This window comes from Gavia stellata, chromosome 1 (genome assembly GCF_030936135.1).
Source record: "Gavia stellata isolate bGavSte3 chromosome 1, bGavSte3.hap2, whole genome shotgun sequence".
Lineage (NCBI taxonomy): Eukaryota > Metazoa > Chordata > Aves > Gaviiformes > Gaviidae > Gavia > Gavia stellata.
This window is the reverse complement of record NC_082594.1, coordinates 19,934,332-19,959,405: the sequence shown is the minus strand read 5'-3', so window position 1 is coordinate 19,959,405 and position 25,074 is coordinate 19,934,332. Positions and strand designations below refer to the sequence as shown.

Genomic DNA, 25,074 nt, shown 5'->3' with positions numbered 1-25,074 from the left:
TTTTCATCTTTGAGTGAGACCATGTGTATATTCTAACTTTTGGTGTATTTCCTTCACTTGAGACTCGAAAGATCTTGCAGTGTCCACCCCCTGCTTGGCACGCAGCATACATGCCTGCATGTTGCCATTTCAGCCATGATGTTGAGATCAACTATAGTAATGCTGCTGCTCTTTTCTAGACCTGTAACTTTTTTTTTACCTTTTCCTAATTTGCTGACTTTGCATAAGGCTTCTTTTCATTCATACATTGCATGCAGTGAGTGAATCGTATTACCCAACCTGCATTTGGCATCTCTCTGTTGCATTGGTGAGCTACACCCACCCAGAAATTGTTCCGATTCATTCATGCTGTAGGTGAGCTGCCAGTAGGAGCTCAATTTCCAGGACTAGCTGGCTGAGTGAGCTTTGAAGGCCATCTCCAGCTCAGGAGTTCACATTCACCAGGTAAATGGATCAGCCACATCCAAGCTTTCAGCTTTCCCAAGATACTAATGTTATCTTTTTAGATTGAGGCTCGTGAAAAAGATTTCAGGCACACAGTCTTCTCTTCTACCTTCTCCTGACTGTACCAGAATCAAAACTACTCAGATCTATGGTATTACTACACAAGCTTACCAGACGGTCGAGAGGTTCACCTTGACTTTCGGAAAAGTACCAAACCCAAACTATTCGGCAGTTGTCTAGGTGTCGTAGACCTGTGTTAGCTGGATAAGCGCCAAAATAACTGGTAACTGACACTGCTCTGTTTACCATTCTTTCTATCACCAATTGCTCATGTGGATTTGCTTGAATGTCTGTATTTGACTAAATTTCCATATTTGACTGAACTGCCATTTTTGATTTTGTGATTGTCCAGCTGGCAACAGCTGCTGACAGCAGCTGTGAGTTAGCAAGGTGTACCCAAGTCCACATAGTTCTGCACTCTTCAGCCTCAGTCATTTCTACTTCTACATCTGGGAACTTTCTGTGATGTTGCATGATGCAGGGGCAAACTTTTTGCTCAGACTCCTCACTGTTAGAAGAAAAAGCTCAGAATTGGCTGGATGGTCGCACTCAAAGAGGTGTGGTCAGCAGCTCAATGTCCAAGTGGCAACCAGTGACGAGTGGTGTTCCTCAGGGATCGGCATTGGGACCGGTGCTGTTTAACATCTTTGTCGGCGACATGGACAATGGGATTGAGCGCGCCTTCAGCAAGTTTGCCGATGACACCAAGCTGTGTGGTGCGGTTGACACACTGGAGGGAAGGGATGCCATCCAGAGGCACCTTGGCAGGCTTGAGAGGTGGGCCCGTGCGAAACCTCATGAAAATCAACTAGGCCAAGTGCAAGGTCCTGCACCTGGGTCGGGGCAATCCCAAGCACAAATGCAGGCTGGGTGGAGATTGGATTGAGAGCAGCCCTGAGGAGAAGGACTTGGGGGTGTTGGTTGTCGAAGCTCAACATGAGCCGGCAGTGCGCGCTTGCAGCCCAGAAGGCCAACCATATCCTGGGCTGCATCAAAAGAAGTGTGCCCAGCAGGCCGAGGGAGGTGATTCTCCCCCTCTACTCTGTTCTGGTGAGACCCCACCTGGAGTACTGTGTCCAGCTCTGGGGTCCTGAGCATAAGAAGGACATGAACCTGTTGGAGCAGGTCCAGAGGAGGGCCACGAAGATGATCAGAGGGCTGGAGCACCTCTCCTGTGTAGACAGGCTGAGAGAGTTGGGATAGTTCAGCCTGGAGAAGAGAAGGATACGGGGAGACCTTATAACAGCCTTTCAGTACCTGAAAGTGGCTTATAAGAAAGATGGGAACAAACTTTTTAGCAGAGCCTGTTGCTATAGGACAAGGGGTAATGGCTTTAAGCTAAAAGAGGATAGATTTAGATTAGCTATTAGGAAGAAACTCTTCACCATGAGGGTGGTGAGGCACTGGAAGAGGTTGCCCAGAGAAGCTGTGGATTTGCCAACCCTGGAAGTGTTCAAGGCCAGGTTGGAGGGTCTTTGAGCAACCTGGTCTAGTGGAAGGTGTCCCTGCCCATGGCAGGGGGTTTGGAACTGGACGATCTTTAAGGTCCCTTCCAATGCAAACCATTCTATGATTCTGTGTGAGCAAGGTGAAATGTAAGTATCATCATCTTGTGGTTGGTGCATGAGTCTCATCCAGAATTGTTGTGGGTTCCCAAGATGGCTCATGTGGATAGCATATCCCCTGTAGGTTGATCTGGGTTGGCTTCAGGTGCCAAAGTCTGTGAGCCCAGCTGTTAAGATGTAACAGGCAAGCATTTATGCTAATGACAGAGTATGGTCAGTAAACCCTGATAACCAGTTCTCCTTTCCAGAGTGTTTATCAAGGAGGACGGTCTCTGCTTATTCCCTCAGTGAAGAGACAGAATCGTATCGCAGCCTGTTCCACATCCCACAGTAATGCTTCTCTTCCTGAATCTCACTTCCTGCCAGTGATGTTTTGGAGCCCGCTAGGCAATTTGAAGGTTTCTGGCTGCATTTCAATTAAGAAAACTGAGTAAAATACTAAATTTCTGTGTAATTACAGCACCAATATGCTTGTATGACCAGCTGACTTCCCTTTTTGTGTCAGAGAAGACCAGAACATGTCAGAGTGTGTTCTGGGAACACATTTGCTCCATGGGTAGATAACACAAGGAAACAGCCTGACTAAATGCTGATTGACACACTCGTGGCACCAAATACAGGTTCAAGCTACTTAATAAGGCTGCTGTTTTTCTCAGAGCCTCCTTCCTTCTGATACTGGAGAATGTTTCTAGTGCATTTTTAAGAGAGTTGAATACTCAAATCTCTCGACATTGCTCTCATGCAGTGGACATGTTCTGTCCTTTCAGTTGTTTATCTGATGGTCATCGTGACTTCAGAGTGCTAATTTCTTAAAGGAAATGTAATACTGCTTTGAGCATCTGTCCTTTGAAAGTTCTTCTGTCTTTGGTCCAGAAACAAGAGTGTTCTCCATACTCTTTCTGATCTCAAAGGCCTTTTGGAAAACCTGTACTTCAGCAATTTCAGGCATGTTGAGCAGTATAAGTGTTGTAGTTTATGATTCATAGTTGCCAGTAGTTGGAGGTTTCTGTTCCTTTATCCACCTTTCAACCTCAGCCATTTAGGGTTAGACAGGTGTGACTTCTACGGTATTGATAGTACACAGTATTGCATTCCAGGGAACTGTCTACAAGCTGTTCAGGAAAGAGACTGCTTAATGACTCTTGACCTGAGTTGCATTCTTTTGTGTGAGTCAGGCCACCGCACTTACATTTCCTGCATTTTGTGGTTGGATAAGACCATGAGCAGTTCAGGTTCATGCTTCTCAGTCTGTACCAGCTCCTCGGTCTTCGTGAAAGAGTCAGTGACCGTAACTGCTTGCCTTTGTCTTCTGTGGCTTTCTCCTCTTTGCTTTGATAATTAGCTAATAAAAAGAGAGTTAAGGAGGCAAATTCTTCAGTCTCTATGGTTCTCAGAAAAGGGACATTGTCACAAGCTCTTAGTGGATATCCAGAACTTCCCTTCTCAGATCTAGGGTGTCCATCAGGATAATCACATTCTTACTCATGTCGGCTTGCTTACTGCCAGACAAGCATTGCTCATTTACTGTTGTGGTGCAGCTCATGACTTCTTGATTGATGTGCAGTGGGAAAGGCTGCCTTATCCTTTCTTGGTTATGTGGTAGTTAATAGCACTAAGAAGTCTACTACATGTATATGTCTGGCTAAATGACTGATTTCTCTTTGTGGTGCATTTATCATTCCAATTCCTCTCTAGTGCCTCATCAGTAATTTTTTTGAGATTCCTACTGGAGCTGATGGAAGCTGGACCTTTCCATAATCAGCCAAGGTCTACTTGACTTACATTTTACCCATTATTACCAGTTAGCTGGTTCTCAGGTTCTCTGACGACATGTTTTTTAGGATGTTCACAGCAGGGTCAGCTCTGAGGTCAGACCAAGCTGCTCAGGGTTTCATCCAGTCTTGAAAACCCTCAGAGATGGAGGCTGCACAACCTCTGTGGGCAACCTGTGCCAGTGCTTGAGTACCCAGTCTGAACCTCTTGTTTCAAATTGTGCCTATTGTCTCTTGTCCTCCTGCCATGCAACAACTGTAAAGAGCCCAGCTCCGTCTACTCAGTGACCTCCCTGTAGGCACTGGGGAGCTGCTGTGAGGTCCCCCCAAAACCATCTCTGCTCCAGGCTGAACAAGCCCAGCTCCCCCAGCATCTCCTGTGAAGGGCAAATGCTCCAGCCCCCACCATTTTGATGGCCTCTGCTGAAGTTGCTCCAGTTTGTCAATGTCTTTCTTGCATTGGAGGAATCCCAAACTGAATGTAGTATTCTGGATGCAGTCTAATGAGTGCTGACTAAAGGGGGGTAATCACTTCCTTCAATCTATTGGCTGCGCTGTTAACACAGCCCAGGATGCTGTTGGCTTGCTGCCTACCAGGACCAGGAGTTCTTGGGGTTCACAAGCCTGTGTTGTTGCAAGGAGCTCTTCCTTCTGAAGTGCAGGACCTTGAGTGCAGGACCTTGAATTTCTCCTTGTTACATTTTTTAAGGTTTTGTATTGGCTCATTCCTCCAGCAAGTCTAAGGGCAGCCCTGCCCTCCAATATATCAGCTGGTCCACCTTCCACCCCACCCAATTTGGTATCATTCACAAACCTTATGAGCAAGTGCTGTTAAGCAGTACAGGTCTCAGGATAGGTTCCTGCAATACTCCCCTTTTACTGGCCTCCAGATAGAGTACAACCGAATAAACCACTACCTCTGAGCCTCAGTATCCAACCTTTTTTTTTTTTTTTGTCCATCTAGTTGTCCCAGCATGCAGTCCTTAATGTCTTAACTTCAATAGAAGAGTATCACAGGAGACAGTGTCAAATGCCCTTCTAAAGTTGAGGTAAATGCTACTTTCCTATTTGCCATAAATCCAATGATTTTATCACAGAAGCCAACAAGGTCAATCAGACATTATTTACACCATGGTGTACCCATTGGTGACTACATGCTGACTGTCACAATCACTTTCTTCTTATTCCTGTGCCCAGGAGTTTGTTTCAAGAGGACTTGCTGCTAGATTTTCTCAGGGACAGAAGTGAGATTGATTGGCCTGTAGTACCCCAAATTGTTCTTTTGACCCTTTCTGAAGATGGGTGCAATATTTGCCTTCAGTTATCTGGGGAGCCCAAATGATGACATTGATGCATTGGCTGGCATGATTTTTAAAATACAATAGAAAGCATTCTTGCAAGGGCATGGGCCATTTCTCTTATATCCTTGGATACAGTCTGTCTCATCCCATGGTCTTAGGTGGGGCCAAGTTCTTGTAGATAGTCACTGACTGGATCATTATCTACTGCTGATAACTCTTCTTCTCTTTGAGTCCTGCCTCTAAGCACAGAAGCATAGGAGACCTTGTCAATGAAGACTGAAGCAAAGAAAGCAATGAGTAACTCCACTTTGCCTGTTTCTCCTGTCACTAAATCACCCACCCATTCAGCAACAGGCCCACACTTTCCTTGTTCAGCCTTCTATTACTAATATAACAGTAGAAGTCCTTCTTGTTGCCCTTGACATCCTTGCAAGTCTCAACTGGAGCTGAACTTTGACTTTCCTGACACTATCCCTACAAGCCTAGGCAGTGTTTTTAGATTTCTCCGTTACAGCCTGTCCCTGCTTCCACCTCCTGTATTGCTGCCTTTTTGCACTGGAGCTCATCCAAGCCAATCTCTTGATACGTTTATTTGTCTTCCTGAATATCAGGATGGACTGTTCTTGCCCTTGGAGGATAATGTCCTTTACTGGCACCTCCACTGATGCTGACCCACAGCCTCTGACCTAGGCAGTCACCCATCCCATAGAACAGCTCCATACATCTGAGCTGTTCCTTTACAGAGATAGCACAGAGATGTCTTTCCTGAAGTGTGTTATCTGTCCAGTGCAGCACTCCAGTTGTGTGAGCCATCCCACCACACCTCAGTTGCTCCAACAATGTTGTAGCTGTGTGACCACACATGGTGCTCATATTTCCCCTGCTTGCTTCCCAGGCTGCATGCCTTTGTGCAGATACACTAGAGGTGGACTCCTCCTGCCTTTTTTTATACTCGAGGTTTCTTTCGTACCTGTTACCCTGCACTCTTTTCTTTCCACCCCTGTACACCCCTTCCTCACCTGACTATAGGTTGTAATCTCACTTTTCCAGTAGTCCTAATATAAAGCTTTTCTTACCAGATTGGCCAGGTTTTTGGCAAAGATGCTTTTTCTCCGCTTTGTCAGATGGATCCCATCTCCCCGTAGCCATGCTCAACCATCAAAGAGGGTCCTGTGGTCATAAAAGCCAAATCCTTGCTGTTAACCCCAGTTGCAATACAAGGTATTGATCTGCCAGATCCATCTGTTCCTCGTTCACTAGAGGCCACCTGGGTCTCCATGCCTTTGACCTTTTCCCCTGAGCCACGTTGCTCTTGATAACACTCCAGGTCAATAAATAAAAGTAACAACAGGAATGCTTCAACTGATATGACACACACCAAACAGGAGGAGAAGAGAGGCGAGAGCACTCTTCTCCGTGGACTCTGGTTGGGGAGGCTTTCTGGTCTCAAGTAACAAAGCACGAGTATATCCATGGTTATGTACGACACCCCTCACATAGCATTGCCTGTTGGTATGTAACATTAATTGGTTTTGCAATGAAGGCATGTCCTAAATGATTTTTCCATGAACTTTAATGGAAATGTGGTGGATAGAATCCATCTTTCCTTGATGACAATTAGGTGTCTTAAGCATAAGAGCACACGTTGATTTTGGACTCTGATTTAAGACAGTGCTTAAGCACAGGCAGCCTTACTGAACTTAAGTAGGAATTTCTGTTGAAATGCAATTTTTCACTCTTATTTTTAGGCATTTCAAATTATTGTGAAAGATACCGTGAAGGTATGATACTTGTTCTGAACACCTTTGGACCAGTTCCAGAATTTTCAGGTGAAACTGAGCAGAAAATCAGTCAGGTAAGTATGGAGTTGATAAATGCAGTGACATGCAGAACAAAGAACATCAGTTTTTATTTTAGCATTTGTTCCATTTCAGTTTACTGTTAGAGGTATCTGTAGTCTGTATTTCTTGTGTGAATGTGTACTTTGAACAAAAAGATCAGTACAGAAGACATATAAGTCCTTTTTCAAAGCACTTTGACATACATCAAGGAAAAGTGATCTAGCAGCTGAGTAACATTACTAGACAGAGGAGTCAACTGCTAACAACTATGGGTTATTGACATTAAATCCTCCACACCATTTCTTACCTCTACTGTCCTGTGTCCTCTACCATAATATGCACAGCTCCAAGCTTCCTTTCCTACCTGACTTTTCTCCCCGTGTCTTCCTCCTACTCTATCTTCCTGCATAAACCCTGTAGCTTTCTTCTTCTGGGTGTTCTTTTTCTTGTTTTTGTATACTTTACAAACTAGAGCTCCAGTCTGTAACGTGTGCAAGTACACATTTAAGTTAAGCATATGAGCAGTCCGGTAAGGTTACTTGCATGTTTAAAGATAAAATGTGTTTAAGCGCTATGCTGGACTGGGGCCCAGTTTAACATTTCTAAGCCCACAGTTTGTTTCTACTCGCTATATAGGCTATTTTGTATGATCATAGGAATTAACTGAAGTATCGTTATTTCCTAACTCTGCCTTTTCATAGTTGCCTTTTTAATGCTTTGCGAAAGAACACGTGTGTGTGCTGAATTGTTCTTGATTAGCTGTCAGGTTAATTCCATATATGGAAGCTCTGTGTCTAGAAGACAGCATTTTTGTTCCTTTTTTTTGGTTCCTATTTATACAATTTCAACATCAGGATGTTAAAAAGGAAAATATTATTTTATGCTTAAAAAACATAGACTGCTTATAATAACCATCAATCATAATTGTGGAGTTATTCACAATTAGAGGCTTTTGATTAGCATGAAATGGTTTGGGTTTCTTTATGGAAAGCTGGACTCCACTTCAACGTCTGTTTCTATGTCTCTATTATCTCTGCTCTTCAATGCCAAAGATGGGTTTGCGAGAATCCTCTGAAGAGTAAACCATTAAACATTTCTTATCTTACTCCTCTGTCCTGCCCCCTGACTTTTTTCTGGAGTGACTGCAACTTGCCGTAGCGGGTCCAGGTTTTACCCAGTTTCTCAACGCTTGCCTTTTAAACCTAAGATCTCAGGTGCTATTTTGGCAAAGATGACCTTGTGATCTCTACCTGCGCTTTGGAAGCAGCTTTTTTTCTTTGAAAGAAAATCTGTTACAATGTACTAGCTGGCCAGAGCTTGCTACCCCTTGTTCTCCTTTCGGTGATATGTTTAACTGGCACTTCTAAGACAACTTTGATTATGCACTCAGAAATACTTTTTTTTTTCCTATTTTGTTTTATATACCATTTTTGTGTGCTAACTTGTTCAGATTTCTACCTTTGTGTCCTCAAATAGTGCTGTGCTTTCTCTCCCCCATATTCCAATATACAACAAAAATTGTAATTCTGGGTTTGTTATGTGTCTTCCCCTGTCGTTTTGATTATAACTGGCACTCTTAAGACAAAATGTTTTTAATAAACATGTTATCCCTCATTACATTTATTAGGAGCCTGAAGAGAGATCACAGCTTTAAACACACACACAGAGGAATTTGGTTCAGAGGACATTTTCAGCCACATAAATGGCCAGGTTGCCTCCTTCCTATTTAATAAAAGGTTATTATCAAAGAGTCTAGACAGTGGCTGTGTGGGGCAAACCGAGAGAAGAGGCTGATGCTTTGAAGTTTCTGTAGGCACCTTCATTGCCACATTCAGGCCAGCCTTCTCCAAGTGGGAGCACTTTTCTTCTCGTACAGGTTAGCTCGTTTCCAGACGCCCATGTAAAGAATTAGTGACCTGTTGCTGTGGTAGACTAAATTAGTTTGTGTGGATGGTTACGTGGTCTGATGCAGGGAAAGCAGGAAAACAATGCTGGTGAGAAAACTTTTTACTCAGAACATGTGATTTAATCATCTCAAATTTTCTGTTCCAGGCAATGTCTGAAAAAATTGCAGTAGTTCCAAAAGTCCTGGACGCTAGGAGGAAATGGAGAGATGAATGTCTCACTGGTCTTGCCAAACTGAAAAAACAAATGAAATCTGACTGAGGTACACCTTGTCTAACAGGAGAGACGAAATGAAGAGCAGATCTTCATAAAAAGTGGAAATTTTTCGTCATGCAGAAGAGGAGACTGAATGTGTAATCAGTGATATGCACAAATGTAGAGACCAATGAAACGTTTGGTCCAAATTTGTTGTGACGTAATTCACAAATAACTGGAAACAGTTATTAAAAAGTTCAGTTAACATTTATCAAATTATTGTATATGCATTAGATGTGTAAGCATTAAGCAGCTTTAGCAATATTCATATTGTGCAATGCTGGACATAATCATGTTTTAAATAATGCATTTTTCAGCTTGCTTAGGAATTCAGCATTTGAACAGTATTTGCTTATGCAGGGATCTGAAATAGGCAAACATCAGCTGTTTGTCACTGGAGAAAATAAGCCCTCACCCGCCAATCACTGTGACAGCGAGGTTAATTTGTAAAGCACTGACTGTAGATAGGAGAAGGCTGGGTTGAGCAACGAGTAGATTCACTGGCTGGTGAGCCGAGACCTCAACAGCAGTAAGGGTCACTTCAACTTAGCTCTGTAACTGTTCCACAATGTGGGGGAAAGAATTACTGCTCCTTTCCCTCCCTTTGGCACTTCTGTATCTGTGTGATGATCTAAGTGTGAGTAAAAAGAGCAGAATTCCCCCTACCCCTGGTTCTGTAAGATTTACCAGAGACCTGCTTGGGCTTTAAGACCATGCATTTGATACCCCATGGCTTTGCCCCCAGCTTAACTCAGGTGTTTGATGCTGGCCATTGGCATTGCTGCATAAATATATGCCCCATTTTAAGACTTGTCTGTGAGAAATAAGAGAATTTGGTTTAATAGCTAGTTTGGGAGACAGTATGGTGTAGTGGTCTGGACTTTCTCCCAGGCTACTCAATGACTGACTGAGTGATCTTGGGAAGCCAGTTCACTTCTCTGTTGCCATGTCTATTTTGTACCTTACCTAAAGCAAGGAGTGCTTCTTTAGGACTCAGCTGTACTGAATTTAACAGCTATAGCTGAAGGGACCCCAGGTATCTGCTAATTTGCTCCCCCACAGAGGGAAAGATGTAGTGGATTAGATGTAGCATTTATGCTTTACTGCTGCCCTTCCTACAGGAAACACAACATCTCCTCCACATACAAGGACGCAGTATACACCTGGAAGTAGTAATATCCTCAGTCGCTGCAGTGGCGTGTTTTGGTCCACAGCAGACAAAGTGTTATTATGGATGTATGTACCCTGTAATATAGTTGAACTTTGATCTTAGCTGGAACCTTGGGGCAGCATTGTTATGCAGATAGTAAGAATAACTTGAAACAGTGCATTGCACCCATGCTGCTTGAGTTAAGCATTTCTGAATTTGTGCTAACTGGTCATGTAGCTTCAGTCACAGCACAGATGCAGAAGTCTTCAGCTGTCATTTTGCTAATGCTCAGCTCAGGGGCATTTCAGATGTTGTTTTTTACAGAGGGTGCAGCACATAAACAAGTTACTGAAAATTAATTAGTTGCCATTTTGAGCTGAACAGCAGAAATGTCTGTGTGAACATATCAATACCACTTTCTGCTTGGGTCACAGTAAAAGAGACCTAAGATAAATTGTATTGCTTGACATAAGTGCTGGGCCAAGAACACATCTCTGGATGTGAAACATAGGGTGGGAGGCATAATGCTGAGGTTGTCCTGTGCTCTTTTATAATCATTGGAGAGAAAGCAAAATTTTTAAGCTTAATTTATTTTATCCCAATATAGACTTAAAATTGTCAGGTTTCTTCTATTGCTTTTTATTGCTGCAGCGACTGGCTTAACCTGCATTCAGACATCTGAAGTTGGGGAGGTCAATCCTCACTCCTGATGCCTTATTAAGCAATAGTAAATTAATTATGGGGCTGATTTCCTCACTTTGTATATGTTTTTGTATTTCAGACAAGGCCATAGAAGGTTCCAGTTACTTTCAAGATTAGACCTGTTTTTCTATGAGCATATGACATTGTCATAACTAATTAGCTCGCATTGCTTCTGTTTATTCTGAGATACTTTAAAACTTGATTGTGTCATCAAATGTTTGCCTCCATCTTTATTATTTGCTTATGAATAAAATATTTTAATGAGGAAGGTATTAACTTTTGTGCTCCAGTGTGATAGTCTAGTGGTAGCACTACATAATATGTCTTTAGAAACCAGTGCCCTGGTAAAATAATTTGTGGAAGTCAGTGGGAGTAAATAGACAAGAAATAACGTGCACTCTTCTACGGTTCATGTGTTGGCAGCCACCTGCTGCAGACACGGGACCCTGCTGTGAGGGAATGGCTTTCCGTGGGGGGAAAATAACTCCGGAGAGTGCCAGAGCACTTCTGTGCAGTGAGCAGCTCCTTCGCAGGGTCTGACATACAGCAAAGTTTGCCTTGGAGCACCAGTTCCCACCCAGGTTTACAGCTGCAAGTTGCGGGGGAGATGCTTGACAAAAAATTTATTTTAGCTGACAGTTGCTTAGGAGTTGAAGCACACCAAATTATTAGTTGGTAAATGCAACAACAACTGGGAAGAATTAGGAAAAGGTAGCTAAAGGAATGAGATGGGCTGTCCTCATCCCAGGGACCTGTATCCTGTTCACAATTAATCCCCTTTGCTCGTCAGTCATCAGACTGTGTCTGAATCCTCACCTAGCTTGGGGCTCCCTGGTACAAGAAAGACATTGAACAAATGGTAGGGGAGGCCCCTGAGATGGTGAGGCTGGAGCACTGGTCCTGCAAGAAGAGGCTGGGGGAGCTGGGCTTGTGCAGTCTGGAGCAGAGACAGCCTCAGGGGGACCTACCAGCAGCCCCCAGTGCCTACAGGGAAGTCACTGATGAGACGGAGACAGGCTCTCCGAAGTGGGGCCAGGTGGGAAGATAGAGATGACGGACGTGAGCTGAAACACAACAGTTTCAGCCTGGATGTAAAGATACACTCTTTCCCCCGTGAGGACAGTGAGGCAGAGGCACAGGTTGTCCACAGAGGTGGATGCAGTCTCCATCCTCAGAGGTTTTAAACTCCTGACTGGATGAAGCCCTCAAGAGCCTGGTCTGACCTCAGAGCTGAGCCTGCCATGAGCAGGAGGTTGGAGCAGAGGCCTCCTGAGCTCCTTCCCAGCCTGTGTTAGCATCATTCCAAGTTTAGTTTGATTTTGGCCTATTTTGTATCTGAAATGTTGCTCTGGTTTAGGTAAATTAACTCCAAAGAATGTTTATAGATTACTTCAAATTGTCACATATATTGAGAACTTCTTAACCTAAACCGTGAATGAAATTTAGGATGGTGTGAATGGATGTAAATAAATCTGCCATTCAGGTTTTTCCATGCATTTTCCTGGAAAGATTAACATAATATCATTAAATTGGCACAACTTTTCACATACAAAGAATCCCTTACAGAAAAGTCTGAGCTACCAAATATCCCATGTTGTTGGTCTCCAGAGGCCACCTCTCCTGGTGATGGATGAATGCTGTATTCACCTTGTCCAGCATCTCCACTGCTGGGGGCTGCTGGCAGGAGCAGGGTTTGCCAGGAAGAGAGGGTTCCCCTATCTCTCTCTCCTATTTTCTCTCCCTCTTCACTTTTTTTCTTTACGTCTGCCTCTTGGTTCTTGGCTTCTCATAACAGTCTATCACTAACCTCTTCCAGGGTACTTAGCTGATAGTTTGGACAGAACTGCTAATAGATTTGCTATCAGGACAGTGAAGAATCCCTTCTGGGAAGCAACTTGTCAGAGCTGAACTGCTCGTAAGATACAAATCCCAATTCTGTTGAATTAATTTGTTTAATTATTTTCTTCAAATTTGTCTTACTCCTTCTATCCCATTACTTTTTTCCCTCAAATGCAATAGACTTCTTGGGATACATTGCACCTGGTATTTTATGAGGACTTCCGGAGTTAACACCAGCAGTTCTATAGAGTTGCAGAACTACCGCGGATATGGTCAAATATTTATTTTGTTTTATTGTCAGCCGAAGCAGCAATAGTTGCTTGAATGTTCAAGCAACTATTTTATGGTAAACTATGAGATATTTTGGAAGGATTTATCTTGTGGTTTCTTTTCTACACAATTGCATATTTTAAAATCATGTATTATTTTTAATCAAGTTACACCTATAGAATTTTCTAAATCCCTATTTTTGTTGCACTGTGTTTTTCTCTGTTTTACCGATTTGATCTTTATTGTTTTCCTTATTATGTGTACTTTACTATTATTTACTGCTGCTTATTGGAAGCAGAGTCCAATGTGTTCATACCAAAGCCTTTGATTTAATGCTATTGGAAATCAAACCACCTATCATGTGTAAGATGAGGAAGAAAGAGCAGATGCAGGGAGATACTCATCTGCTTCACTGAGGGAAGTCCAGTATCTCTGTTCCCTGATCTCTGAGTGTAATGGAAGCAGGTTGCAGCTTGCAAAGCAGCCGTGTGAATTTACTTTCCCTATTCCTTAGTTACTCTTCTGTTGAGACATGATAATAGTTTGAAAGTTAAAATGTGAGTATTTTCTGATTGCCATATTATCTAACTGGAATGGTATTCCCCCCTTCAGTGTGTTATTCAGACTTCATTGGCGATGGAGCTTAGAGCACACCACTTAGAGTTACTCATTGACTGATATTTCTTATAGTTCATTTTTCAGGTAGAAATTTCTTCTCCCCTCTGAGTTTTTTCTTTTATTGTACAACTTTAATTTGGAAGAGTCATCTGACCATCAAATACAAGCTAATATTCATATATGAATAATGATAAATACTAATTTTTATAGTAAGGAGTAGCAGAGAGACAGGAGCTTAAATCTGGTGTATTCATTTGAATGTATACATTTAATCATACAAAAGCAATATTCAAATGGCAAGATTTAGCTGCATATCTTAATACTCACAAAGACTTAAATATTTCTTACAGCATGTGCTGGGAGCACACCAGTAGCAAAGGCTGATTCCTCACTGCTATGTCCGTACAAAGCTATCCATTGGGAAGAGTGAGTACCCGCATCCTCCACTGCTGTGTGCGATGCATAAGGCACAGAGCCGTGGCTACATAGACCTCTTGCTTCTTTTATAAATGGGAGGTCAGAAAAGAAACTAGCAATTTAAATAGCAAATGCTGTCATATCAATAGTTTCATAAGAATTGGGGAAGAAAGATGCTAGAGTGCCCTTTGGAGGCAAAACAGGGCAACCTTGAATGTTTGACCCCCAGAATTTGCTCCAAAGCTCCGGTTTGCACATGCTAATACGTGGTTGTGAAACGCTCCGAGGATGGTTTCAGCTGGCTCCGACTGCAAGCCAGCAACAAGTGAAGCCATGAAAAAATGCAGCTGGACTAGCAGTTCTTTATATATATATACACACATGTACAGCTCATAAAAAATTGCTCCAACGTCCTCCTGGCTGTGAGGAGAAGCTTGCACCACTCCTATGGGAGCAGAGAGAATTTCACGGAGGGAGTTGGTTAGGGCACTGATTCCACAAAACTGAGTGGACTTTTGAAATACATCAAACTGCTTGTTTTCTGGTTTGCTAGAAAACAGCATGACTTATTTTCTTAAAGTATATTCAAAGAAATGCTCCACGGAGCTGCACATCCCTCAGCATTTCCCCTCCTCTCTCTGATGATTTTTGTTCCTTCAGCGAGGATGGATTGCCCTTCACCAAGTGCTGAAATGGAGGGATGCTTGGAATAAAATGGCACTTCGCATGCATGAGATTTCTTCTTGAACGTGAGTGTGAAATGAAGATTTTAACACGTGGCTTTGTAGACTTCTTCCAGCTACTTGGATTTCAGACCTGTATTTGCAAGAAGTGGAGATGTATAAGATGCAGAATCATCCAGAAATTTGTTTTCCTTTATCTCTGAGTAAAATGTAGTCTAACATGGAAAGGTCAAGAGCCCATACTTGCATGTGGATATAGGAAAGCTTTATGCAGAAGCTGAACTTACTTTTTGAAATTATTCTATAAAATAGAGCTGTAAACTCACCCTAAATTGGATGTTTGATCTGTTAAGCTTAAGCCTAGATGATGGCTTCTAGGAACGTGTGGACGAGGCATTGTGGGAGATGGTTTAATGGGCATGGTGGTGTTAGTTGATGGTTGGACTTGACGATCTTACAGGTCTTTTCCAACCTTAGTGATTCTGTGATTCTGTTACAGTATTAACATACTGCCCAAGGCCTCCATAAGGGTGCAACACCTCTGTGTTGGCACAACAAACGGAGATATTTTCCAACAGAAAACATTAAAAAGCCTCTGTAATTTAAAACATTGTGAAGGCCTTCCTTTACATTCATGATGTGTTTAGATTTTAACATCAGGTCTTGCACTGTTTTTTCCAATATTGTAATGGTACATACTTCCCATGTGAATCCACAGTTGCTTGTTCTTGGTTGGCTTTAACACATAATACTCCTAAGGAATACAATGGAGGCATTTTCTTGCAGCCCAGGGAGAAAGTGATGAGGCTGGAAAATCCTCGCTGTCACTCTGATATTACTGAAGAAATGAGGTTGTCATTTAGCCAGGAGTTCCCGGGCACTGCCTTGATGTAACTGGTTCTTCTGAAAGAGAAATCTTTTTTTTTTTTAATGTGTTTTTTTCCTTGTCTTGCCCAATAATCATTTATACGTAAATTAAAACTGGCACTACCAGTGGAAATGGTTTACCATTGCCTTGTGCTTCACTCCAGCAGCTGCCTCAGTGAACACCGTGGCAATTTCCACGTAGCACAGGCGAGTTCATAACGTGTGCATTGCTCCTGTATGTAGCAGCAGCAGCACTTGTATAGCAAAGCTACCGGTCAGCTTTAGGCTCAGCTGTGTTGCTCTGGAGCTTGTATTTTCTTTTTAAGCTCTACTTAAAAAGTTGATGGAGTGCAATCTGTCTACTGAGTTCTTAGTAGTAATATAGAAAGTATTTCTGTGCAGTTAAAAACAAATTATCAGAATTACCACTATAATACAAAGGCGGCAGACCAAGAAGTGCAGAGCTTTCCACGTTCCAGAGCACCTTAAGACCACAAAAACAGATTTTCTGATATTACTCAGCAGCGTAATTTCAAACCCATGTAGTAATGGAAAGATGTAATTGTGTCATTTCAAACATACAGGGTAGTGGAAATAGGGAATTGCATAACCAGGCAATTTAACCAAATGGGCAGTGCCTGTGCCCCATCCGTATTGTACAGAAGTTTATGGAGTAGCATGAAGTCGCATTGTATAATTCTGTAAACCAGAAACGTTTCTTGCATATGCTTTTGGTTTTCCTTTTTTAAGAAGAAAAGTTAATTGCAAACATTATCTCCCCCCTATCAAAATCTGCATCAGTGCATAGTAAAGGGTAATTACAGAACTCTGATCAATTTTTAAAGTTTGAATATAGCTTCAGTTGCTGAAAGAGACAACATCATACTTCTCTAAACTGTCATTTGCAAAACAAAAGATATTAAAAATAAGGCTTTGAGAGCAAAGAAAAACATAAAATATAAATTTTCTAACAAGATGCACATATTATTTATATTACGACAAATAAAAACGTATTGCATTAAATTATAACCTGAGTTTATGTTTTAATCTGATCTTAGTATCCGAATAGTTTATTATAAAGAAAACCATTAGATAGGGATTAATGCAATCTTATTTAATTGGAACCTCAGTGAGGTGAGGTACGTTTTTGTTAGTATTGCCCCGGTACACTGTATGAACAATGCTTACTGTGTCTGCATATAGCCTTTGGTTTCAAGTCTTTTATTAAAATTACAGTCCAGACTCCTCTGAAGACTGCTACCTTGGGAGAGCGCTGCCCTACCAACTCACCACACTTACTGCCATGAAACTTGCCGTGACAACTGTCCAGACAGTGGTCACTGACAGTATCCTCAGGTAATTATTGCCACGTCTATCCTGTTAGCAATCCCGTCCCCATGCATATGCAGAGCAAAAGAAAGTGTAATTTCCAGCTGCCTCCTCCCCTGTAACCTGTGGATGAGTTTCTTGAATGGACCTTCCTCTGACGCCCAGCTCCTGGCCGTGCTGGTGCAGGTCAGTAAATAGGCAATGTGGGTAACCTTGCCCACAGTCCTGGGTTTTGCTCCGTTTCTTATGCCCGATGGGGCTGTGTCGGCATCCTGCCCAGCTTGCTGCCATGTTTCTGTAGCAAAGGAGTTTTGGTTGTGATGTTTCAATAGGCCAGTCTGCCTAGTCCAGCTCGTAGGAAGCCCAGCCACAGCCTGTTGCGTAGCTAGAAACAGATGTTAATAGTTCGTCCTCATTCACCTGTCTTCCAGGCTAACAAGCTTGGACTATTCACCTGTAAAATCATTTTTTTCCTTCCAAGATAATTTACCTGCAAAAGCTAAGTGAGGTCCCCCTGCCCTAGCGCTATGCTGGTCCAGGCTCTCTGTTTCATGATCCCTGATGCAGCTTTTCTGATTTTCCCTAATGCAGGTTACCACCAGCTGCCACCTATCTCATGGCATTACTTCAGCATGAGGAAAGCTTGAGAACTTGCCATGAGACAAATACTCATCAGCAGCATATGGCTCTTTTGCCAAGATGTGTGTAGTTGTAGCACCTTCTTCAGGTGGTCGTATCAAAGGCTCAGAAACCTGTATTATCATAATTAAAAGGCAGAGGTGATCACCACTGGATGTTAGATCCTACAAGAAAGGCCTGAATATGACCATGGTCATGATTTATGAGTAATATGGCATAAACAACAGACATAATTTGGAAGCTGCCTAATTAAGGCAGTGTTGAGAGACTTCTAGAACAATACATGATCACCTTGTTTATAGTAAGAAAGCACAAAGACCAGAACTGAATAAAGCTCAGCTACCATGGGAAGACTGTTTTATTTATCATTAAGTCCATAGCTGTTTCTTACTTTTGGTAACACTCAGTGAGCTTATTCTCAATGATGGCACTGGACCTGTGTTACTCTGGTTGCTTCTCGTAACTCCTCCTTGGGTACATTTCCTCAAGAAGTTTCTCTGAGGGAAGCAAGACCTTGTATATTCCAGCCCTTTTTTAATATATGATCCTCTGCATGATTTCCAAGCTCATGTAGCCATATGGTTTTACATTACACTTCATTGTGTATCTTCTTTTTCCCTTTTTTTAAACCTTCCTTTGAATTGTCCATTCACCATTTACCATCCACCTCTGTTTCCACATTAGTCTCTTCTGATGACCCTTTTCTTTATTATTGATGTTTCTCAGCTGCTCAGAGGATCATCTTTAATTTCAAAACTACCCATGTGGATTAATTGCTACCCAGATGTACCAATCTCCCACTCCAGCCTCTTCGGGCAACCTGAGTTTGTGACAACTACTGATTTATTTTTTTTTGCTTAATAGATGGGATCCAAATGCCAGCCTCTGGCCATCTGGACCCTGCTTGATCATGGTTGACATCTCAAGAGCCTGTTTTGGTCATTCCCCAGCAGCACACTGCAGTTCCCCAGGCACAGCCCTGCTGCCCATTGGCAGCAACTCCTCTGACTCGCGTTCCTTCTGGGAGAGCACTGTGTGCTGCTGGCGTTGGAGAGCCAAATGCAGCCTTTTCCTAATCCTCTTTATTGACAGTGATGTTTGGCTTCTGCGATTTAATCTCATGATACGTTCCAAGATGAAGCTGCTCCTTGTTTTACGACTGACTCAGTATTCATCTGTCGGCTCAGTGCCTGCTGAGATCATTGGTGATCAACTGCTCTGTGAGCCTTAAAACAAAGTTTTGGCAGAAGGTCCTTTTATACCACAGGGTTTTTTTATATTTGGAGCTACAAGGCGCAGGGTGGTAGAAGCAGGACCCTGGTGACCCCCGTAGTGGGAGACATTATGTCCCCTTTTCAGGCTCCCAGGGCAGCTTTTCCACCCCCCCGGCTCCCGTAAGTTGCCTTTTCTAACTCCTATGTCCTCCCTGAGCGGCAGAGACCCCACTGCAGGCAGCATGTGTGATGGACGTACCAGGCTGCGGTGCACTGCCCTCGCTTTATCACACTTAACTGCTGCAGCTTCTCTGAGCCCCAGTTCCCTCCAGCTCTCACTTTATAGTCTTCCTTTATATTCTCCAGCCATGAGATACATTTTTGCTGGTTTCCAGGCCTGCTCTGCAAATACTGTCTTACCAAACATGGTTTTCTCAGGGACTCCTTACTCTTCTTGTTACTTGAACTATTATTTTCACGTGTTTTTTGTGGTATATCCTACAGTTTCCCCTGGAGAAAACTATTTTTAGCAAATCTGTGACACCTGTTCTTCTTTTTTATTCCTTTTGTGAGGAAATTACGAAACGCTTAATACATGCTTCTGCTTTTGTGAGTCTTTTTCTCGTTCTACAGTCACACAAACTCCATCCTTGGTCAAAATCCCCAATTCGCATACCTGGGAAAACCACAGTAGCTGGGTGGAGAAAGTATAGTCTCCACAACTAAATTGCAAGCTGATTTAATTAAGGCAGATTTATTAGGGAGACTTTTACGACAGTTCATTTTCACCTTTGGCAATAATCTAATAGGCAGCACAGCAGATGATAGCACAGGGCTGAGTAACACCCCGAGCACAGCCTGGGACGGAGGGAAGCTGCACTGGGTCATCCTCACATCCATTTCAGCATCTCCCTTCACTGCCAGGAAGACGGGCAATGGTCCTGGCCCACTCTCATGGTTTCTTTCTGCCATTTGTTCATACATAGTGTGCTTTCTCCTGGCAGCCCTTTTGTTGCATTTGTGGCCCTATACAGTTCCTGCCCTACTACCCCATCTTTTCTTTTTTTTTTTTTTTAATCTATGCCTGTTTCAGGTTCCTTACAGTCTCCCTAATTTTTCAGCTGCCCGCTCACTGCTCAAGAGCATCTTTGCATTGCCGTTTTTCCCCCTGGTGCAGCTCTCAGTGGAGGCCGTCGGCCATCTGGGTCATCTGCCTTCCCAGGGGAAGTGGGTTGGAGATGGCAAAGGGAACTGCTACGAGGGCTGCACAGGAGCCGGAGCTGAGGGTGACGCCTCGGCAGAGGTTGCTTACTCAACCCACAGTCTCAGCCCTGAGTGTGGCAAGGTAGAAAAGCCTGACTGGGGACTGAACCCCTGTCACCCTAAGACAGCGATAAACCAAGCAGATTTATCACCTGCTGCTCGTACTTCCCCACCTCCGCCTTCTAAAGCCCATGATTTTGGCTGACAGTTATTTTAACTGTCCATTTGGTTGGTCATGAGCTTTTTTCCTTTTTAGGGGCATGGAGACCATCTTCACATAGTTATCTACATTCTTGGGCTCACTGCTTATGAAATAGATTAAAAAATACTCTTCAAGCTTTTATAAGATTGTACGAAGCTCATCCTAGGTGAAAATAAAAGCATCAAGAGAGTTTGATCCACAGCTTAGATTTTTTTAAAGTCTTCTCAAGTGTAAGTTAAGCAACTGAACAAGCTATTTCGAGCAGTTGCAAAGGTCTTCGAGTTCTTGGAGATGACGCAGATATAGTTAGTACAAATCAGAAATCCTTCATCTCTACAAACATGCAAATTAAAAACAATTAAAATATACAACATTGCCTAATGCTTAATATAAGCATACACCCAATGTTCATGCAGCCAACAATTAGTTTATCTAACAAAGAGACCAAGAGGAAGACCAAGAAAAAGGTGGGGTGACACTTGATCACAATAAGTAAAGGCTAGCTCTGAGAAGGTGCTTTCCAAAGAGGTATTTTGGGACCATTTCAGGTGATTAGAAGAAGAAAAAAAAAGCTCACTGTAAACCACAGGATAAATATTCAAGGAAGCAATCCAAGATAGAGTGGTGGTGGGCATCGCAGAAAGATTTAAGCAAACATGGTAAAGCTATGCAAGCAATAAAATAAAATCATTCACAGAAAGGTATGAATAAGCCAGGGCTGCTGAGACATCACCATTGCACAAAGTAATGAAGAAATCACCAAGAGTGGATACTCACACCTTTTAGAAAGGGGAAGTCATGAAGGAAATGGGAAATAAAGTCAAGATACAAGAATGTAGGCCAATAACACTAGTCATAAGGGAACAAATGCTGTGAAGGTGCAGGGAGTGTGGAAGGAGCACTCAGAGGAAGGACTGAACAGTACAGTCCATCCCAACATAAACACTGCTGTGTTGAAATAACCAGGGAGCCTGTCGGGAGGGATCACTGTCAACACTGAGGCTGTGACAGATGAGGGAACAGAAGAGGGCAACGGCTCCAGAGCAGGACATGGCTGTACAACTAGTGGCAAAAGGCCACTGAAACATCAGAAAAGAAAGATCTCTAAAAACAGGCAGAGTGCAAAGAGGTACTGGCAGGTTTTACTGCACTTTCCTGATTTTGTGGAGAGTCATCTCAATGCTTCCTTAGGGATATGATGGGAGTCAGTATTGAAAGAAGCCTTGGTGAAAGTAGTGGATTCGTATCAGTTTAAAGGCAGCAGTGAGCAAGGAAGAGCCAGTCAACCCCAACAGCCAGGGTGGGAGCTGGGGGACGCTATGGGCCGGTCGACCTCATTCCTTGCAGGAGGTTTCTGCTTCAGGATGCAGCACCTTACAGGGAAAGCAGTAAATAAGACACTCAAATGACAACATTGTCATAAAAAAAAATTATGTGATTGCAGTTCTCCAAGAACTGGCAAACCTTTAGGCCACTGTTTGAGGTCAAGCGGTAATGGCAGCCAAGGAGTTGTGGAGCTCCTGTGCTTGTCACCATTTTCGTGAGCAAAGATTTGGCATTTTGGGGCTGGGGGAGGTATTCCCGTGCAAGATCTGAATGCTGTTCCTTGGTCACTGCAAGTTACACGGTATAAACAGCAGTCATATTTAAATTAGTGACAACACTCTCCATCACCCTGCAAACATAATTTTTGCCAGCTTGGGTTTACAGCCTCTCATCTCCAAGGTCTTCATCTAAGGCAAAGGGCAAAATGTGGCCATGCTGCAGCAGGTGTTAATAAAGAACAGATAGATGCCATGTTTGCAGGAGCTAGATTCTGCACCACTAATTCCCCAATAGATGATGGCAAATGGAGACGTGGTTCAGCCACCCGTCTCGAACAGACAGTGGTACATGAAACCACTCTTTGAAACCTTTCTTTGGTGTCAAATGTGTCTGGTCCTGTGTGCAACGGGTCTGTGGGTGTTATTCCAGAGTGAGGATGGCTGCAGCAGGCAGAAGGCTGGGTAAATTAGAGATGCAAGTTTGAAAAAGCCCCACAGATTAAAAGAATTGATTGTGAGACAAATAAAGAGAGTATGCTGTGAGATAAAGGTACATAATGGGCTACAGCTGAAAAGATTATAGAGGTGATATGTAAAGAATGTCCTGAATTAATCACTTCCTTTGTGTAAGTATTTATGTTTTGAGAATCATTATCACTTAGCAACCTACACTGTCCTTTTCATTTTTCACAAACTTAAACTGTTTCCTGGGGGTATTATCTCTTGTCTGGCTCAGCAAAATCAAAACAGTATCTCATTTAACGTTATCTATAAGTAGATAGAAATAGTTGGCTCCAGATATGTTATGAATCGCGCTCAGATAATTAACGTGGTTTAGATCATAGAAAGTGGGGCATACTTGATGTTCAACACTTTCTTATAGAGCAGTAATCCTTGTTTAGCTTTATGGATCTTATCAAATACTTCTTCAAGCCAAGCTATGACTCTTGCCAAGAATACGTAATGCCGTGTTTCAGGTGATGAAATGTAAGCCAGGAAGGGACCCGGTGCGACGGCTGGGTCCCCCCTCTGCACTGAGGCACCCCTGACCTGCCAGGGAGCCCTGCCGGACCCCCGCCTGCAGGCAGCCTCCATGCAGGGAAACATCACGGGGAGTTTTGTCTAGGGACTCCTGAAAAATCTCTCTGGAGAGGGATTCTCCAGCCTCTCCCCATGCTCCACACCTTGTACATCTTGGAAATGTTCCCTAGTAGCCAGTCAAAACACTCTTTGTTGCAAAGGAAAACTGATTTCTTCATGTCTTTGTCTCCACAGATAGTATAAAATTATCATCTCCTTAAGAAGGTTTTATGTGTTAGAGGATTGTTTTGTTTCCATCTTTGTTCCTAATACTCTTTTCTTGGACTAGATGAGCCACGTTCCCCAGTGTTTCCTTTTGAATCCTTCAGTCTATATTTCTCCTGACTCTTGTGGTCTCTGAATGCTCCTCACTTTGTCCAGGTCTGCAAGCACTGTGTCCAGACCAGAACCCAGCACTGCAGTTAATTCATTCAAAGCTCTTAGTGTATATTAAAACACACCAAATCGATGCTCCCTTCTGTGTTAAAGGAATGAAGACAACACTTGACTTTTCCCAGTCCTTCTCAGACCGATTTGCTGCCATGCCAGGGACACCCCCGCCGGACTCAGTGGTGATCCCAGCCGAACTCTGGCGCGTGTGGACCTCCCACCGGGGCTGCCCGCACCTATTGCCCTTGCTCTTGCATGCTGTTATTTTCAGCCCTGTCTAGATGAGCAGAGAGCAAATGGGTGGAGGGGAGGGCGTGGATAATAAGTGGCTTTGTCCTCCTCCTCCCTGAAATGTGCTGCCTGGCACTTGTGGCCAGCATGGAGGGAAGCCTGGGCTGTGCTCTGCGTCACCCTCCTCTCCCACTCCCTCCCTCAGCCAGGAGCTGCTTGTTCCCTGCCGGCTGCAAGCTATGGCCAAGGCCTCGGCCCCATACTTTGCAGGAAAAAAGTCTTCCCTCCCTGCACATAGCTACAGCCATTGCACAAACACGGCCCCATTTGGAGCAACGCTGTCTTCCCATTTTTCTGGCACATGAGCCCCACACTCCTCCATGTCAGCGCTGTCAGGAGAGGCTTGCTGCCACCCCGCTGCACGGCCAATGCAACGGCCTCGCCATGAAGAATTTCAGCATTAAAAATGGGTCAAAAAGTCTGAAGAAAAACAGCAATCATCTCATGACATTGTAATACCTGATGGAGAGCTGAGATAGTACAGCTCTGCAACGTGGGCACTTACAAACCCACAGAAAGCTACCATTCCTGTCCTGATTAATAACAAGCGAAGCTTAAACACACTATGTCACTTTACTGGCAGCTGCATTAATGCCAGAGGTACAGAGCTGAAGGTAGAGGTGAACAGAGGAATTACGCATCACATAGCTTTTAAGCGTTAAAACCAGTATGTCTATGGCCATAGCATTCCAATGGGAGTTCCTTTTAATGCCTGCGCCTCTCAAACCCACAAGCTATCCACTGAAGGATGCTCTCCACTGGTGCCTGTCCATGCTCCAGCTGTGCATGGAGCAGGACAGACCCTGGCTGGGCTGTGCTGGAGGAGCCGTGTGATCAGAAAGCGAGTGCACACACCCTGGCACCGCTCCAGTACTGTCAGCTCAGGGGCATCAAATAATCAGGAGCCTGGCAATAGAAATCATGCAAGTTTTTATTGTCAAGAACACTTTTTATTAGTTGTTATTAGGTTGGGGGTTTTAATTAGTTCTTTTTATTAGAGCACTTGGCTACTTTAAGATGACTTTTTGTTTCTTTTATCCACGATCTGCAGGATTATATATGTACTGTGGGAGCTGGTTTCCATTTGACATCTTTTGATTGCTTGTGCTGTTTGCAGAGATTTTCACATACTCCAGGTGACCCAAGCAGCCCTGGCTTTCCAAAGAGGGCATCAATCACCAGCCAACACTTGTAAAAACCTGCAAATCCATGAACAGCATTGCCAGCTGTGCCTTGGGCTTTGATTGGCATTCATAAATAATTTTTAGATGGTTCGGTATGAAGGTGCTGTGCAAGAAGTGCCAGTTCTCATGCTGCAGCGGTATTTTCCGGTTATTTCTTTCCTACGCAAAACCTAAGCCCTCCCCACATGTGAAGGGGAGGGGAGACTCCTAGTCAGCATCTCTGAGGGAGGGGAAGCTTTTCTCACCCTG

General features: G+C 43.4%; 1 protein-coding gene across 3 annotated transcripts in view; it reads left to right on the top strand.

Annotated features, from left to right (window-relative positions):
• CRYL1 (crystallin lambda 1) overlaps positions 1–11,267 on the top strand; it is a 61,782-nt gene extending 50,515 nt beyond the window's left edge. For all 3 annotated transcript variants that reach the window (XM_059817609.1, XM_059817617.1, XM_059817603.1), the window contains 2 exons: positions 6,891–6,997; positions 9,036–11,267. In XM_059817609.1, coding sequence (XP_059673592.1) covers positions 6,891–6,997; positions 9,036–9,149 — 221 coding nt within the window. In that variant the 3' untranslated portion in view covers positions 9,150–11,267. The remainder of the gene's footprint in view (positions 1–6,890; positions 6,998–9,035) is intronic.
• The last annotated feature ends 13,807 nt before the right edge of the window (positions 11,268–25,074 follow it).